Source organism: Sorex fumeus, unplaced genomic scaffold (assembly GCF_029834395.1).
Source record: "Sorex fumeus unplaced genomic scaffold, SorFum_2.1 ptg000072l, whole genome shotgun sequence".
NCBI lineage: Eukaryota > Metazoa > Chordata > Mammalia > Eulipotyphla > Soricidae > Sorex > Sorex fumeus.
The window spans coordinates 30,230,511-30,249,239 of record NW_026606129.1 but is presented as its reverse complement, the minus strand read 5'-3'; the positions used below and the strand labels follow the sequence as shown (position 1 = coordinate 30,249,239).

At 38.8% G+C, this 18,729-nt stretch overlaps 1 protein-coding gene across 1 annotated transcript in view; it reads left to right on the top strand.

The window, feature by feature from the left end:
• The window catches only part of NEK10 (NIMA related kinase 10), a 279,165-nt gene that overhangs the window by 113,624 nt on the left and 146,812 nt on the right, over window positions 1–18,729 (top strand). The window contains exon 23 of the mRNA XM_056129461.1: window positions 7,075–7,150. Coding sequence (XP_055985436.1) covers window positions 7,075–7,150 — 76 coding nt within the window. The remainder of the gene's footprint in view (window positions 1–7,074; window positions 7,151–18,729) is intronic.

The window sequence follows — 18,729 nt, the reverse complement described above, 5'->3', positions numbered from 1 at the left end:
CAGTGATAGAGTTGTCAATCTACATTCCTGAAATTCCATAGTAAAATAACAATAAATGGATAAAACTATGAATTAATAATAAATGAACAAAAGAGTGAAATAACTTCAAAATGAAATAAATATAACAAAAGTGTGGAAGAACGAGGCAAATTTTGAAAAAATGGTAGAGAATGACCTTTTCTGGATACACAAATAATGTGTGATAGACATTCCCAGAAGGATTTGGGCCTTTATTTTTAGTATTCTTTGGAAGGTTTTATAGAATTTTAGCCTTATAAGTAGTGATTTATGTTCTAGGTTTTTCAAAGATCATTTTGGCTCTGGTATGGAGAGCTAAGTTTTGGAGGGAGTGAGGGAAGTGGGGAAGTTGTCTGGAAGGTATTTTTAAGTTGCCTAGTCCAGCATTTTTCTTTTATCTTCCTTCCTTCCTTCCTTCCTTCCTTCCTTCCTTCCTTCCTTCCTTCCTTCCTTCCTTCCTCTCTCCTTCACTTATCTCCCTCTCTTCCTCTTCCTCTTTCTCTTTCTTCTTTTTCTTTTTTTTGATCATACTTGAGGTTATTCCTGCTTCTGCACCCAGGAATTACTCAGGCAGTGCTTGAAGGATCAGATGGGATGCCAGGGATCAAACCCAGGTAGGCTGCGTGCAAGGCAAGTGCCTAATCCACTGTACTATAACTCTGGCTCCTGTTCCAGCACTTTGTTAAACTTGCAACTTCACCCCTCTTCACTCAAGAAATTTTTATGTGTTCCTAAGTATATAGGCCTATAAAACAGATGCACAAATGAAACATTTACTGATAATAAACCATAGAGAAATTTATTTTAAAATAAAACTTCTGAAAATTACACTATGGGATCATGACCTACAGCTTAAGAAGTTAGAATTGAGATGGGAGTTATGGTGGCTGGGACTCTGGTGGGCATAGTTATAGAAATTATTTATGGCTACATAATAGATTGCCATGAAATATCTATATCTATATATAAGCATATATGTTTTTTTTCTAAAGGTCAGGAATTCAGGAGTAGTTTAGTTAGGTAGCTTTGGCTCAGGGTTTATCTAGCTACTGGTTAGAGCAAGAGCTTCTTTCTGACTGGAGTTTGAAGGATCCTCTCCAAGAAGACTCTTTCACATAGGCAGTTAGTTCTGACTTTTATATGGAAATCAGCCTCGTATCAACTTCAAGGCCATTTTTATCTACATGGCTTCTTCAATAGAATGACTTGGAAGACTTTTGTATAAGTTGGGCAAATATTTCTTAAAAAGATCATCAAAACTATTACATAAAAAGGAAAACATTAAAAATAGAATTTCATCAACATTTAAAACTTCTGGTGTTTAAAAGATATTATGAGAATGAAAAGATAAGCTGCAGATTGGAAGAATATATTTACAAATACTATGTCTGATGAAGGATTTGTATCTCAAATGCAGTAATAAGGAAATAGGCAATGTGGAAAAATGTACCACAATGAAGAATGTAGGCCCTTCACTAAAGAAAAAGCACAGATGGCAGATTAGTACTTAGCAGTATTAATCAGTAGGGAAATATAGAATATAATAGCTATTACTTCATACTTATTAGAATGACTAAGTGGGAAAAAAAAGCAGCTGAAAACACCAAATGCCACTGGGGATGCAGAAGCAACTTCAACTCTTTTTTTTTCTTATGAGAAAATATTGAAAACTAAAGTAAATCAAACATATATACTTACCTGACCCAGTAATCCAAAATAAGGAATTTTCAAATTAAAAATTATGTTTATAAAAGCTTTATATGCAAGTATCATATTTAATAAGCCTCTAGGGTGTTTGCTTTGCATACAGCCGGCCCAGCTGAGCCGGATTTGATTCCTCCGCCCCGCTCTGCAAAGCCTGGCAAGCTCCCCGTGACACATTCGATATGCCAAACACAGTAATAACAAGTCTCACAATGGAGACATTACTGGGCCCGTTGAAGCAAATTGATGAACAACGAGAAGACAGTGCTAGTATAGTCATGAAGAGGAACTTGAATAGAAATAGTGACAATTGATATTATTCTCTTGGTTTTAAAAATGGGGATAGAGGAGAGAGGAATGTAGCTCAGAAGTAGAGCATATTTTGCATGTTTGAGGCACTAGATTCCATTCTTGGTACCAACCCCTGCTAAAACTATGAAAACAGAAAAACGGAAAAGAAAGGAAGGGAAGGAGGGAGGAAAGGAAAGAAGGAAAAACAGAAAGAAAAAAGCAAGAGAGAAAGAAAGAAAGAAAGAAAGAAAAGAAAGAAAGAAAGAAAGAAAGAAAGAAAGAAAGAAAGAAAGAAAGAAAGAAAGGAGAGAGAAAGGAAGGAGAGAGAAAGAAAAAGGAAGGAAGGAAGGAAAGAAGGAAGGAAGAAAGAAGGAAAGAAAGAAAGGAAAAGAAAGAAAGGAAGGAAGGCGAGAAAAGGAAGGAAGGAAGACTGAAAGAAAGAAAAATGAAAGAAAGAAAAAAGGAAGAAAGGAAGAAAGAAAAGAAAAAAGAACAAACGAGTTCTATTTGTTGCTCTACTATTCCAGGTGAGGCTTGCCTTCCGCTAATATCACTGGGCTTATTCCAAATAGGAGGCAGATCTTAGTCAGGAGACAGAGCGCATCTCTCCTTAATGTCCCAGTAACCTCCCCACCGGACTTGTACCATATTAAGGGCCCTTTCTGCCCTACTTGCTGTTCCACCATCCCAGGTGGTGTTTGCCTCTGACTTATGTTACTGGACCTATTCTAAACCTGAATCAGATCCCCTCCCACTAGGGTCCCATCAGCCTCCACACCTGACCTGCACTACATTGAGGGCCCATACCATAGTTCCTAAAGCACATGACTGCTTACAAGGCCCTGCAACAGATCTACCCAACAAATTTCATGATGTTCACAGTCATTCTTCCTGTCATTCTGTTAAGATAGGCAGAGAAGGCAGAGAGCAACCCCTAGTTTAATCACTCAGCATCTTCTAGGGGGATTAACTACAAAGACTCACCTCCAGAACAGCAAGAACACTAGAAAAACCAGTGAGGAAAACACATAGAAACACGCCAAGCTCAATGAGTGAAAACAATATCACTGAAGACATAAACAAAATCAGTAAATCCTCAGACAGAGTCTTTAGTTACACTATAATGAGGATGGCCAATGAGTTCAAACAAATTATAGCTCAGGTTGTCAGCAAAGCACAAGAAAGTATGAGAGTAGAAATGAAAAATCTGCTACAGTTAGAAGTGAAGAAATTGGTAGGTAATAGAAAAAGTCAATAGAATTTCTGAACAGCAGAATAACAGAAGCTGAGCAAAAGATCAAGGAACTTCAAGATAAGGAGAAAACTGCTAGGAAACAGCAGAAGGCGGGAAAGAGTTTGGAAAGAAACTATTTTCTTTTTAAAAAGCACACCGGAGAACTATGAGATCAGTTAAAAAATAGCAATATGAAAATAATCAGAGTCCCGAGGAACAGGAAGGTGCATATGATTGAAGAAACAGTCATTAAAGAAGTCATTGATAAGAACTTTCCAAAGCCGAGGATTACAAGAACCGAGATCCAGGAGGCCCAAAGGATCCCAGTGAAAATAGACCCAATTAGCCATATTCTAAGATACATTATACTCAAAATGAAAAAATTGAAAGACACAGAATATTGAGCAGCAAGATCATAAAAGGAACTTACATACAAAGGAAAATCCATCAGATGTACAGCAGCTCTATCAAGTGACACTCTACAAAACCTCAACAAAATGAACATCTCACCAAGAATATTCTATTCTGCTAGATTATCACTGAGATTTGAAGGAATTGTACGGAGCTTCATGAATAGGAAACTCATAGCCTTGAAACCAATTTTTCAAGAAGTATTAAAAGAGCTTCCTTTAAAGAACAGGAGAAACTTCCTATCATGTGGCATTGAGTAAGGCATTCAGTAATGGTGCATATGGTTGTCCTCTACTCAATTAAGAAAGTTTAAAAACATATAGGAATTAATAATCATGAATTAAATTTTATTTATTTTCTGATATTTTATTTGGCATTAATTTAAGAGTTTTTGGACAAGTAACATGAAATAAATTTATTATATGCCTGTCAAGGGGCAAAAAAAACCCCCTTTATTTTGGAAGATATGATAATTACTGCAATAAGATTCGAGTACAAAATGAAATTTAAAGCAAGATGTTTTACATGCTAGAGTTAGTTATGAAAACTTAGTTATGTAAATAAGAATAGACAGTTTGCTATTTTGTATGAAATTATTTACATTTATTCACATAGGTAAAAATAATATATCAGTCACTACAAATGTACTTTTGTTGATTTATTTTCTGTTAATTCCATTAGCTATTTATTTACATTTTGTTGGAGCAAGTAATACAAAATAATTTTTTTATATACCTGCCAAAGAAGCAGGCTAGGGAGTAAGCAGAGAACCTAGGGACAGTGGTGGAGGGAAGGGGACATTGGTAATTGGATTGACACTGGAACATTGTGTGCCTAAAACAACTCTACTATAAACAGCTTTGTAAATCATGGTATCTTAATACAAATTAAGGAAAAAGAAAAAAGGAATCCCTTAGCTATATGCTGTTTACAGGAGACGTTGAAAACACAAGGAAACGATAATTAAAAACAAAAGAATAGAAAAAGATAGTCAATAAATACTAACTAGAAGTCCATAGTAAAGAAGACAAATTGTGTCTTTGAGTTAACACCTCAATACGTTAATTACTTTAGCCTTATAATAATTCTTAATATCTTTTAGAAAACTTATTTTAGCTTTAAAAATTTGTTTCCTTTGACATCATTTGTATATTACTTTTATATTCTTTTGTGAATTTACTCAGAACATATGGGAAAGCATTGGATTGTAATTGCTTTAGGAAGAAAGCTAGCTCTATTTTATTGAGAATCCCAATTCATTAGTTTAGTGTTTTCTTCCATTAATTTTAGTTTTCTTTAATGATACTCTAATAAAATGTTACAGTGTTTCATATCAGTAATTCTTAGATACACACACATATTGTAACTTTGCTTTAAAATATTATGTAAGTTATAAGTCTAAGCTTGTTGCCTCTGTACTTTATATCTTGTTTATAATTTATAATTGTAATTTAATTATAATTATTGCCCCTGTATCTTGTTTTTGAAAGTCTAGTTTCCAACTATCATGATAGTATTGACTCTCTTTTCTCATATCACACTGTAGATCATGAAATAATATACTTCTCATTATGTAACTTTTTTCATTAAGTATTATAGTCTCAAGTTTCATTGAGTTTCCACAAATGACATAATTTTATTATTTGTACTATTTATGTAGTATTCCATTATTTATGAATATTGATACATAGGTTCACTGTGGGTGGGTATACGATCTGAGAAATACACAGTTAGATTTTTTATTCATTGTGTGAGTATTGTTAGTGTGAAAGAGGATTTTCCTGTGCTGGTGGGTTCTTGAGAATTGTATGAAAGATTTGCATTCAAAACCCAGTGGATGAAAAGTTAGAATTTATTATACGGTAGGTGGGGGCCAGGTCCCTCCCCAGATATTCAGGCCTTCCTTTTACATCTGGACGATGACCAGGTCCTGTTCCCAATGCTGCCTGTTCTAGTGAATGACTTCCCCATCCTGTGCTGCACAGTCTACTTGCTTCCTGTGCATGATGGCCAAGTTCTGTCCCTGCTTTGTTTTCCCTATCCAATGTAAACTTCCCTCAGTCTCTTGCCATGGCCACATGTGTGTGGGTGAGACCCTTGTGCCCAGCATCCTGCCCCTGTCTGGGCTTATGAGGCCTGCCTGTAGGGCTCACAGCCCTAACTGAGAGAGGAGTGAATTCAGAGAGTGCTGCTCAGGGGGATGGAGGTGGGGAGAGGGAGAGGGATTAAGAAAGGGAGGGGGAGAAGAGAGAGAGAGATACAGAGAGACAGAGAGAAGGAGAGGGATTAAGAGAGGGAGGGGGAGGCGAGAGATACAGAGAGACAGAGAAAAGAGAGAAGGAGAGGAGGGGAGAGGGGAGGGGAAGAGAGGGGAAGGGAGGAGGGGAGAAGAGGGGAGGGGAGGAGAGGAGGAGAGGGGAGGAGAGAAGAGGGGAGGGGAGGGGAAGGGAGGGGAGGGGAGGGGAGGGGAGGGGAGGGGAGGGACACAGAGACAGAGAGGAGAGAGAGTGACTGGGGATTTCTTTTTATATGATGCCAAATCCTACTCCCAGATGTCCCATTATCTATTCTGATTGGCTACCTGTCTCATGGGCGGAGATTTAAAGTGACATGGCTCTCCATGCTTATGCTCCTGCTGTATCAGCATCACAGGGAGTATTTACATAAAATTAGATGACATAGCCAACCACACACCTAAGCTATGTATAGGGTCACCATCTTTTTGGCTATCTTTTGCTAACTAAAAAGGTTCCCCCCCATGGTTATATGTGCCATTAAAGTAAAGTAAGTAAAGTATTTGAAGATATTACAGCTAGTACTGATATTAAATAAAATATTTGGCATCTGATTTAAAAATAAGAATCCCTTATATATAAAACTTTTGAGATTATTCTGAATATCATGTTTATTGAGAGTACAAATAATTACCATTTAATTTGTGGTTTTCAGATCTTTGTGATGGTGTTATTCAGGCTTACCTCATTGATCATCTGTATTCATTCATCTATCCACCAACCTATCTATCCGTCTATCCATGCATATTTGGTCAGATGAAGTGATGATTATTATGCAAAAAAATTAGATTCATTCAATATATTTGAGAATAATGAAGAATAATCTAAAAAGTAGAATAGCAAATTCAACAGGGACTTCTGTTTTAGTCACAAAGATGACTTTTTAATAATGATAAACCTCAGTCTCCCAAAATATATAGCATAAGGGTGTGATGGATATATGTATGCTGCTGATTATTGTTGGGAGTGGTATGGGAAAATGGCACACAGGGCGTTTGGACAGAGGGAAAAGAAAAGAGTTTCTTGTGGGCTGTAATGGTTTCTATGAAGAATGATAAAAGCCAAGACAAGATGATAATTTTGCGAAAACATAATAACAATGTTTTGTTTTGTGAATTGTAGCGGACTTTGGCCTGGCAAAACAAAAACAAGAGAACAGTAAACTCACGTCTGTTGTTGGAACAATCCTGTATTCCTGGTAAGGACAATTATATTATGTCTGTCCAACATTCGTCTTAACTGGTTTGGGCTTTCACTACTTTTATGGGCTCTCAAAAGGAAGATAATTTTAGGACAAGATGTTTATTTTATGTTTTCTTTAGTTGCCTAGGTAATATATAGAATTTGATAGCATTATGGTTCTTTAAATAAGAACATTAAATGATATTTCCTCCAAGGTGTATTTCCATGTCATTAATGGGGATTACTTTTATAAATTGATATGACAATTGGCACATTTGAATGGTGGTTGAATGAATCCAAATGATTTTGTAGTCTTGATGTCTAATAAAACACTTGGAACATTTTGTTTTGGCTTATTGGTAAGATGATGCCTTTTCTTTTTTCCACCCAGGGCTTTTTGGTATGTTCTAATGCCCATTTCAATATCTAGCAAGTATTAGGAGCTGAAAATTTTTATAATGTGAATTTATAAATGACATATGCACTTGAATTTATGTTTACAAGATTGGCGGCTTCTTGAGTAAATGTTTCTATCATAATGAATAGAGACAATTGCAACTTCCTTAGCGTGCTTTGAATTTCCTTTGTAATTCATGAGTTATTATGAAACGAGACTCCTCATGTTATGACCGCATATCATTTGTCTGAATCTCTTGAAAACAGAGATTTGTTAGTCAATGGGCACAGCAGATTTCAGGGAGATCTGAAGTCTCATTCAGCAGGTCATAACGACTCTTTTTCTCTTCCTTTTAGATCTAGTCTATTGTGCAGTTAGGTCCTGGGAATAGAATGTAGAGCATATCTTCTCAGGGGACGGTAGAAATTGTCTGGAATTAATAGTGTCATTTTACAAAGTTTTTAGAGTAGTGCTCTGGAGGGTGAATTTTCATTTATTTTACTAGAAATTCCTTACATCTTTCCTTGAAACTAGCTATTTGAGAAAGCACAGAGTTTGGTGGCCAAGCTAAATCTGTTATCATTACAACTGCAAGTTTATCTGTTTGCTTAATTTCTTAATAATAAGATTTACTCACCCATTACTTACTGCTGGAAGAAAATATTCTTTTGTTTCACTTAGCAGTCTTTTCAGTAATAATGAAACTTCAAACGTAAAAGTGTTAAGTAGTCATATATTCCTAAAGAAGTTTGATTGTTAAAGTTACAGAACAAATAAAATTCAAAGTGACATTTTATGGGCTAAACTCATATAAGATTTATTATCAGCTCTGAATTAAGTTTAGAATTGCTAGCAATGATAGCATCAGCTTTGTGCTTCTGTGTGAGGAGTGTTGAGTACAGAGAATCTATAGAACATGTAGGAAGAAATTTAAACATGATTAATTAGCTCAAAGGTGGATTTACATTTTCCTTTGATTTTAAAATTAATAGAAGTTAGGGGAACCGAGTCTAAGAATATAGTATACCAGTTGCTAAGCTATTATTTAATTTGTATGTCATGCTTGTTTTAATAACAGCATGTGTTTGTGCGTATATATGTGTGATATATATGTGTGTGTGTGTGTGTGTGTGTGTGTGTGTTTGTTTTAGTGATCCCATCCAGTGGTACTTTGGGGTCTGCTCCTGACTCAGTCATGTGTAGCAGGTGACCATGCATGGCTGGGGGTCAAACTTGGGACTCCATCCCTGGGAATATCTATATCCCCAGCCCCTACAATATTTATTTTGTTGCCATTTCTCTTTATAGCAAGCTATTTTCCTTTGAATTGCATTTAAAAGAGTTCTTTGAGAGACCAGAGAGATAGTACAGAGGGTAACGTATTTGCTTTTACATGGCAAGTACCCCTGTTCTATCTTTGGCATTTCATTTGATCCTCAGGACACTTCCAGGATTGATCTCTGAGTGGAGCTGAGTGTGACACCCAAACCAGAAAACCAAACACACAGAGACACACACACACACACACACACACGCACACACACACAGAGTGATAATCCTTTTTGCTTCCTTCTCTCACCTTCCCATTCTCCTAATTGTTAGAAATATGGCTTGAATTTATTATAGGTTTCATTATCAATCTGGGTTCAAATGACATCTTTTCCGGTGCTTGATGTATTTTTTTTTATTATTAGTGAAACACCATGAGGTAGAGTTGTAGATTTACAATTTTTTTGTGCTTGGGTTTCTATTATACAATGATCAAATACCCATCCCTCCACCAGTGCCCATTTTCCACCACCATGGATAGTATCCCTCCCACCCCCACCCCTCCCATCCCACCCTGCCTCTGTGGCAGGGCAATCCCCTGTGTTCTCTCTCTCCTTTTGGGTGTTGTGGTCAGCAAAAGAGGCTTTGAGTGGCGAACATGTTCAGTCCATAGTCTACTTTCAACATGCATCTCCCCTCCTGGGAGGATCCTCCAAACACCCTTTATTTGGTGCTCCCTTCTCTATCTGAGCTGCCCTTTCCCCTAGAATGCCCGGCTGGCCTCTAAGCTATGGAGTAATCCTCCTGGTGCTGATCTCAGCTATTCTTGGGTATTAATCTCCTATTTTGTTACTTTATATTCCCCAGATGAATGCAATCTTTCTATGTCTATCCCTCTCTTTCTGACTCATTTCGCTTAGCATGATACTTTCCATGTTGTACCACTTGTATATAAATTTCATGACTTCATCTTTTCTATCAGCTACATAGTACTCCATTGTGTAGATGTACCAAAGTTTCTTTAACCAGTCATCTGTTCTTGGGCATTCAGGTTTCTTCCAGTTTCTGGCTATTGTAAAGAGTGCTGCAGTGAACAAACAAGTGCAGATGTCACTTCGACTATACCTTTTTGCCTCTCTGGGATATATTCCCAGGAATGGTATTGCTGGATGATGTATTTTTTTTTACCTTATCATAGGGTGAAATTAATTCAGACCTAAGATATATTATTTTACTTATATTTTGTGATGTTTCAGAAGTAGATCCAAGAGAGGAATTTAAGTTGAAGTTTCTTGTGATGGTGCTTCCAGGAAACACTGACAGGGAGTGGGGCAATGAGACAGAGAAGGAAAGCAGCTCATCACCAAGAATATTGACCATCAGACTCATTGATAATTACTTGGGATATAGGCTACAGAGGTTCAGAGTTGTCCCATGTACTGTATTGAAGAGTGGGGCATTGCTGTTAATTATCAAAAGAGTGTCCTAGACTAAGGGTTGATCCTGGACTGAACTAATTCTCAGGCTCTTCTGGTCTGCCTGGAGTTGGCTGGGTCAACACTCTCGAGAGTCACGAAGCCTGGCTCAGGTCTGAAAAGTTCAAGCCCTGCCTGTCAGGAACCTGGTCAAGACTTCTGACAGTGCTGGCTCTGTTCTCTCGAAGGTTCTGATTATGTGAAGTTCTAATTCCATATTAAGATATTTCCTAATAGATCACTTGACCTATAGATCACTTAGTTCTTTAAGTTCTCCAGATTTTCATTTTGGAAGATGTCTCTGTGTTCTTTGAATTGGACAAGAATAAAACATACACATTTACAAGAGTCTAAATGTTGATGTATTTTAGGGGTCAAATGTTACTACATCACATCCCCCTTCAAAATGCTAATATCTCTTTGAACCTTTTCAGCCTACTTCCTGATATTACCCTCTCCCGTTCTCCTGTCATTTCATCCTCCCTTAATAACCTCTATTGTATTTAACATTTTTAAAAAGATTTTTTTATTAAAGAGCCATGATTTAAAAAGTTACTGATAATTGAGTTTTAGCATACAATAATTCAACACCAATCCTTCCACTCATGTCAACTTCCCAGTAACCTCAGTTCTGTCTTTGGAATCTAAGGGTTTCAAATAGATTTTTCACAGTCCCCATGCTGAGTGTCTCACACCTTAAAACTTTTTTTTTGACTGTTCCTTTATCATCCCCAGGGAATATCCGTCTAAATCCTATAATCTTCATGTAATCCTTCTGAGCTTCTCCAAGCCTATTAGTGTGGACCTCAGATACCTGTCTGTCCTCCCGGGTTCCTAGAAGTTGATTGCCTTATGTCATTTTGCCTCTCCCTTTTGGCTTTGCTTCATCAGATATTATCTCATTTAACATGTTCATGCCAGCACGGAAGTTTGTGTTAATTTAACCACATTACAGTGCAAACCATGGGTGTTATGTTTCCAGTGTGAACTTAAGCGAAGAAAGTTCTCTTAGCAACTCTTAGAGAAAGTGTCTCCTTGTAGGAGAGTGTTCTTCATTCTATCATTCACCTGCCAGGTACATGGTTTGTGACATATGACTGAACTGATCATACTAGAACAGAAGGCCAGTAAAAGCTTCTTCTTCTGATTTGATGCCTTCTCAGACAGGCCTGTGTTCTTCTCAAGGGAAATTATCCCTCACAGTGCACCTTGGTTCTATTTATTTAAACCCCTGCATTGTACTCTAATTCTGGAGCCCCAAATCGAAGCACCATATTCAACTGTACTTTCAGAACAGATTTTAGAAGTTGCAGTTCTGAGAGACATTTTAGGTTTATTCTTCACAAGACACACATGGGGGGTTTCTAAATAATAAGCAAGTTTGACTAATCCAGGAATGGGAATTCCTTGAGACTTTATTGCTTTGTATGATCCCACTCATATTATGGCAATAAATAATTAAAAGAAGTTCTGGTGAAGTTTTTATTGGATGAATCAAAACAAACTGGGGGCTAACCCAGACAAGCAGAGACAGAGTGAAGCAGGTCTAATACTCCACTGTAGCTCTTAAGCTCTTAAGAAAGCTCAATGTACTTAGGACTCGGAAACTCTTAAAGGGCTTAAAACCGTTCAGCAGCTTCGGATTGCTCATAAGGTAAAGACCAAGTAGCCACCATGGCCCAGGCTCATCTCCTGCAGGCTCAGCTTTTGCCCAGTCATTTGGCTTTGCTTCAGCACAGGCTAGACTCCAGCAGTCCCCGAGCCTTCCACACGTGCTCCCAAGGATGATGGGTTTTTGCATGTACTTGTGCTGCCTTGGCCTGGAATACTGCATTTTCGGCATGGCATCTGGTTGACTCTTCCCCACCCTTCATCTCGGAGACTGGAAGAGTTTTAACCTCAAGCAACCCCCACCTCATTCGGACCCGCCTCCCAGATCCTGCCATGTTCCATGCCCCTCCACAAAGTTGATTTTTAAATTTTTCAAATTTGTATTAATTTTGATGTAGAAGTAAAACACAGCTGTTGCTACAATTCTAGAATTAAAATTGATTTGACAGCAAAGCTGTGATATTAAGACCAATATCAGAGACAGAGATCAGTCTATGTGAAAATTGTTACATCTGATCACAGGGCTAAGTCCTTGTCTAAGAATTTATTGAGCTGCTTGTTGCTTTAGGAGGTGTTGTGTGGTCCAGATACCTCAAGATCTGTGGTCTGGGCCAATGAGTCAACCTGGAGGTGGCTGTGGGAGGTGGGCATGGTTGCTGGGGTTACCCTCTCTGACTCTGGAAAGAACTCCAGACGTCTCAGCCTGGGCACTGAGTACCTGAAATTATTCTCAGATTGGCGTCTCTCATAGTTGATGTTTATTTATTTTTTACTTTAATTTTATTTTTTTAAGGATTGGCCTTACTGGCTTTGCTTTCTACTCTCTTCAGAGTATGAGGGTCTAGTATTTTGACTTCTAAGCAACATTTATTTTATGAAGAATCCAATAGTCGCACAACTACAGTCTCTCAAATAACATAATGGATAGGAAAATATTCGTTTCTAGTACATAATAAGTTTTTCACTCTCCTGATCTCCCCTCTCCAGCCCCTTTCCCCCATTGTTCTCTTCAAGTGCTTCAGTCTGGAATTTTCTTCCTCAGATAGTCACAGAATTTACTTCCTCCCTTTCTTCTAGTTTCTACATTGATGTCCCTTCTGTAGAGAGTTTTTCCTCACCATCTACCCCTAAGAGCCACATCCTAAGGTGTTTGCCCTTTATCTTGCTTTATTATTTCAAGTCATGTATCTTTATATAATATTATGAAGCATACGGCTGGAGCGATAGCACAGCGGTAGGGCGTTTGCCTTGCACGCGGCCAACATGGCCGACCCGAGTTCGATTCCTCCGCCCCTCTCAGAGAGCCCAGCAAGCTACCGAGAGTATCTCGCCCGCACGGCAGAGCCTGGCAAGCTCCCCGTGACGTATTCGATATGCCATACACAGTAACAACAAGTCTCACGAAGGAGACGTTACTGGGCCCACTCAAGCAAATTCATGAACAATGGGAGGGCCTTTACCTTTTACCTTTACCTTTATGAAGCATTGGAGTTAGTTTATAGTGTGTGTTTCTTCCATTAAAGCACATATTCCCTGGCAGTTGGCAGATGCTGTTTTCTTCCCTGTTGTTTCCTCAGGGCCTAGATGAACACCAGAGAGAATCTTAACAAATATTTTGAATTCATAAAGCTATTCTTAAAGTCAGTCTGTTTTTTAGTTAATCAGAAAATGCCTTCTAAAAATTATTGAGGCACAAGTTGGAAAATTGACAGATATTATTGTAAATATTTAATGTGCGATGGTTTGATGTACATGTGGAATGATTACCACAATCAGGATAATTACACATCCATCACCTCACATAGCTAACTCTTTTGCTGTGAATGTGGTGAGAACACTTATAATTCACCTCAGCGACTTTCAAGTGTCTAGCAACTTATTATTAACGGCTGTAAATTAGATCCTCACAACTTCTTATAACTGAAAATATGTACCCTTTGATCTACATTATTCCCATATCCCCATGCCCCTGGCACCTTACAGGTATTGTTTTACCCAGTTCCTATAACGCTAATTTCTTTTCTTTCCTCCTCCTCCTTTTCCTCCTCTTTCTCCTCCTCCTCCTCCTCCTCCTCCTTCTTCTTTTCCTCCTTCTTCTCCTTTTCCCCTATCTTCTCCTCATCCTTCTCCCCTATCTTCTCCCCTTCTCCCTCTTTACTTCCTTCTCCTCTCTTTCTCTATCTCTTCATCTTCCTTTTCTTTTTAAAATATTGTGTATATAAGACAGATTACTGTTTGTCTTTATCTAAATTATTTCACTTAGTCCATGTTTATCATGTTTATCGCCCATGGTAGGACTTTTTCATTTCATGCATGCCTGTATATGAGTGTATAGGTGCATGTATATACACTACACTGTGTATTTTCATCTGATTTATAATGTGTGGGGATTTTCATTAACTCTAAAGCACTATTATATTATTGGGCTTTTATGATTTTTTTCCTTAGTGGATCTGGAGTCAGTGTTTTTACTTTGAGTACTAAGTAGTTTGGTCCTAGCATCTGCTTTACTTTATTTTTCTTCCATTTGATTATTTTATTTTTGTATCTTTTATGGTCACTAAAACAATGAACAGGATCAAGTAACTTGTTATTAAAGTAAGATATGAAATTATTTTAAAGTTTTGAAACAAGTATCCTTCTATGAGCAATAAATTTACCCTGAGGAAACTTGTTGAAGAGGAATTAAAAACAAATAACTGTGAAATTGGGAAAAAAGGGTTCATTGGCAGACAGATTGGTAGAGTCATTATTAGAAACACACGTTCTGGGGTCAGACTGCTGTGTTTAATTACTTGGTCTTCTGTTGAGAGTTATAAATTATTCAATTCTTTATGCCTCAATCCTTTTCTGGAATATGGACTATCAGTTGTGTTCGCTTTCTAGATTTGTTAGTTTAAGGGTGAGTGCTTGGTATATTTGGTTGGAGTAGTGTCTGGTGGACAGACGGTAAACACCATATGGATAATAGTGATTGTTATTTGCTCTTAGTTTAAAGTTGGAAAAAATAACCATTTCAAAATATATATCATGTCTTAAGAGTCAGATTCATTTTTTAATTGTCACCCTAGAGGAAATTTGAAGATTTACTTGTGCTCTCTTTACTTATGGCTCCTTCTGCTTCCCTGTTTCTGAATTTGCTAAATGGGACTGTGGTGCTTTGGTCCCAAACTGTTGAGGAATATGAAAAAGATTGAAGATGCTCTTAGCATGCTGAGATGGAGGACCTAAAGGAAAGTAAAGTTGGAGGGAGGCAGAGTGTTTTTACCTATTATTGCTTATACTTCTGGTTCCTGTGGAGCTCAGCAGGATAAAATTTACCTGAACAATATCCCTCCTTTTCTTTCCTGCTCCCAGAACTCTAAGGCTCTTTAAATCCCTCCACAATACCCTAAACCCCACATAGTTTTTAAAATTACCTTATCTGCTTAGGTACGATAGGAAATTTTGAATGAAGTCAGTATTGTATTGCAAATATTGAACTCTTCACCTTAAAGGCTGTACGAACTAGATCACATGGTCTCATGAATTTAAGTAAAAGCTGCTAAATACCAAATGGGCATTTATTTATTATTATTTTTTTATTAGTGAAACACCATAAGATACAGTTGTAGATGTACATACTTTTGTGCTTGAGTTTCAGTTATACAGTGATCAAGTACCCATCCCTCCACCAGTGCCCATTCTCTGACACCAGTGATCCTAGTAGCCCTCCCACTCCCACACCCCTTCTCCCCCCACCCCACCCTGCCTCTGTGGCAGGGCATTCCCTTTTGCTCGCTTACTCCTTCAGGGTCTTGTAGTTTTCAGTAGAGGTATTGAGTGGTTATCGTGTTCAGTCTGTAGTCTACTTTCAACACGCATCTCGCATCCCAAGTGAATCCTCCAAACATCCTTTACTTGGTGTTCCCTTCTCTCTCTGAGCTGCCTTTTACCCCAGAATGTTCTGCTGGCTTCCAAGCCCTGAAGTAGACCTCCTGGTACTTTTCTCAACTATTCTTGGGTGTTCGACTCCCATTCTGTATATTCTTTATATTCTGTATATTCTTTATATTCCCCAGATGAGTGCAGTCTTTCTATGTCTGTCCCTCTCTTTCTGGCTTATTTCACTTAGCATGATACTTCCCATGTAAGACCACTTGTATGTAAATTTCATGCCTTCATCTTTTCTAACAGCTGCATAGTACTCCATTGTGTAGATGTACCAAAGTTTCTTTAACTTTGGTTAAAGTCATCTGTTCTTTTTTTTTTTTAATTAATTAATTTATTTATTGAATCACCGTGGGAAAGGTTACAAAGTTTTCAGGTTTAGGTCTCAGTCATGCAAATATCAAACACATTTCCCTTTACCAAAACTTATTTTTTACCATGAAGAACCCCAATAAAACCCCACCCCCACCCCTCCTAGTCCCTGTGGGGCAGATGAATTCTAGTTAACACTCTATCTGCTTTGATTAGATTCATTGTTTCAATAAAAGATTCACCACTATTATTTAGAGTTTACCCCCCCCCCAAATCAGACATGCTGAAAAAGCATTGTGAAGTGATTTGCTTTCTACAGCTGGGTTCAAGAATTAAATGTTGGTTTTGGATTTCTGCTATTTTACTTATTGACCCTGGAAGTATTTCTACTGAAAGTCAGATAGTTAAGAAATTGGTTTCTGTGCACTGGAGATGTGGCTGTGCTGGAGAGCCGCTCGTGGGGGGCAACTGGTGGCCTCAGTAGGGCGTGAAGGGCGGACCGAAACGCCCCCCTTCCCATGAGGTTTTAGTCGCCCCCAGTCCCCCGGCTCATACCTGCTGTCCACAAGGCTCCCATGCAGCCGCCATCTTTCTTTCCAGAGAGGAGAAGGCGACTGGGGCAACACCCTTTCCCCTCTGGAGAGACCTGATGGCCTGGATTAACGCATAGTCCATTCACTTTTCTGCTCCAAGCTGCCGGGTTCTGCATTAAGTCCTTGTGCTTCTGGGGCCGTGGCCGTGCTGGAGAGCTGCTCGTGGGGGGCAACTGGTGACCTCAGTAGGGCATGAAGGACGGACCGGAACGCCCCCCTTCCCATGAGGTTTCAGTCGCCCCCACATCCCCGGCTCATACCTGCTGTACACAAGGCTCCCATGTGGCCGCCATCTTTCTTTCCAGAGGGAGGAGGGTGGAAGGGACCAACACCCTTTCCCCTCCGGGCAGACATGATGGCTTGGATTAATGCATAGTCCTTTCACTCTTCTGCTCCAAGCTGTTGGGTTGTGCATTAAGTCCTTGTGCTTCTGGGGCTGTGGCCGTGCTGGAGAGCCGCTTGTGGGGGGCAACTGGTGACCTCGGTAGGGCGTGAAGGACGGACCGGAACGCCCCCCTTCCCATGAGGTTTTAATCGCCCCCACATCCCCGGCTCATACCTGCTGTCCACAAGGCTCCCATGTGGCCGCCATCTTTCTTTCCAGAGGGAGGAGGGCGGAAGGGACCAACACCCTTTCCCCTCCGGGCAGACATGATGGCCTGGATTAACGCATAGTCCTTTCACTTTTCTGCTCCAAGCTGCTGGGTTCTGCATTAAGTCCTTGTGCTTCTGGGGCTGTGGCCGTGCTGGAGAGCCGCTCATGGGGGGGCAACTGGTGACTTCGGTATAAAGTCATCTGTTCTTGTGCACTCGTTTTTTTCCCCCAAATTTTGGCTATTGTGAACAGTGCAGCAATGAACATACAAGTGCAAAAGTCATGTTGACTGTACTTTTTTGCCTCTCTGCGATATATTCCCAGGAGTGGTATTGCTGGGTCAAATGGGAGCTCAGTTTCTAATTTTTGGAAAATCGTCCATACTGTTTTCCAAAATGGCTGAACCAGTCGGCATCCCACCAGCAGTGAAGGAGGGTCCCTTTCTCGCCACATCTGCACCAACACAAGTTGCTTTTGTTCTTTTGGATATGGGCCAGTATCTGTGGTGTGAGATGATAGCTCATTGTTGTTTTGATCTGCATCTCCCTGATGATTAGTGATGTAGACCATTTTCTCATGTGCCTTTTTGCCATTCGAATTTCTTCTTTGAGAAAGTTTCTGTTCATTTCGTTACCCCATTTTTTGATGGGGTTGGATGTTTTCTTCTTGTGGAGTTCAACCTGTGCTTTGTATATCCTTGATATCAACCCCTTTTCAGATGGGTATTTGGCGAATATCCTTTCCCAACCAAGTGGGCATTTATTAATGCTGCTCTACCCCTAAACTTTAGTATTTTGTTTCTTTTTATCTAATACTTATAAAGTGCTTACAAAGTTTCAGACCTTTTTCAATGTGCTCTGTAAACATAGTATTTTATCCTAGAAGCTCCTTTAAAATAGTTGTGCCTATATTAGTTAATCTCCATAAGAGTTAAGTAATTTTGACAATATCACATGTAAAGGAATTGCTAAAATCCAGGTAGCCTGGTTTGGGAAATTATGTTGGTAGTCACTCTGCTGGGCCACTTGCTAACTGACTGCTAAATCCTTGGTAGACTGAGCTTATGTGCCAGTAATTAGGAATGATGTACTATGGTTATACCACTGGTTCAGGGATATGGTATTTATTCCATGCATACCTTCCAGATAGCCTTCATTGCACATGTATAGTAATATACTAGGTCTATTTTAGTGCAGGTAAAAGTTTTTGTTTTAAATATGTTCTAACTTTGTTGTTTTCTCATCATTCAACTCTTACAAAAACTGAGGTTTTGAATAATAATCTGGAGCTTAATAATATCCAGAGATACTTCCTGAATGCAAAATGCAAGTTGTAGTTCTTGGAGAAGAAAAGTAAAGAATCTTAAGTAAACAACATTTATAGCTCATTATAATTTTGATGGTATATAGTGCT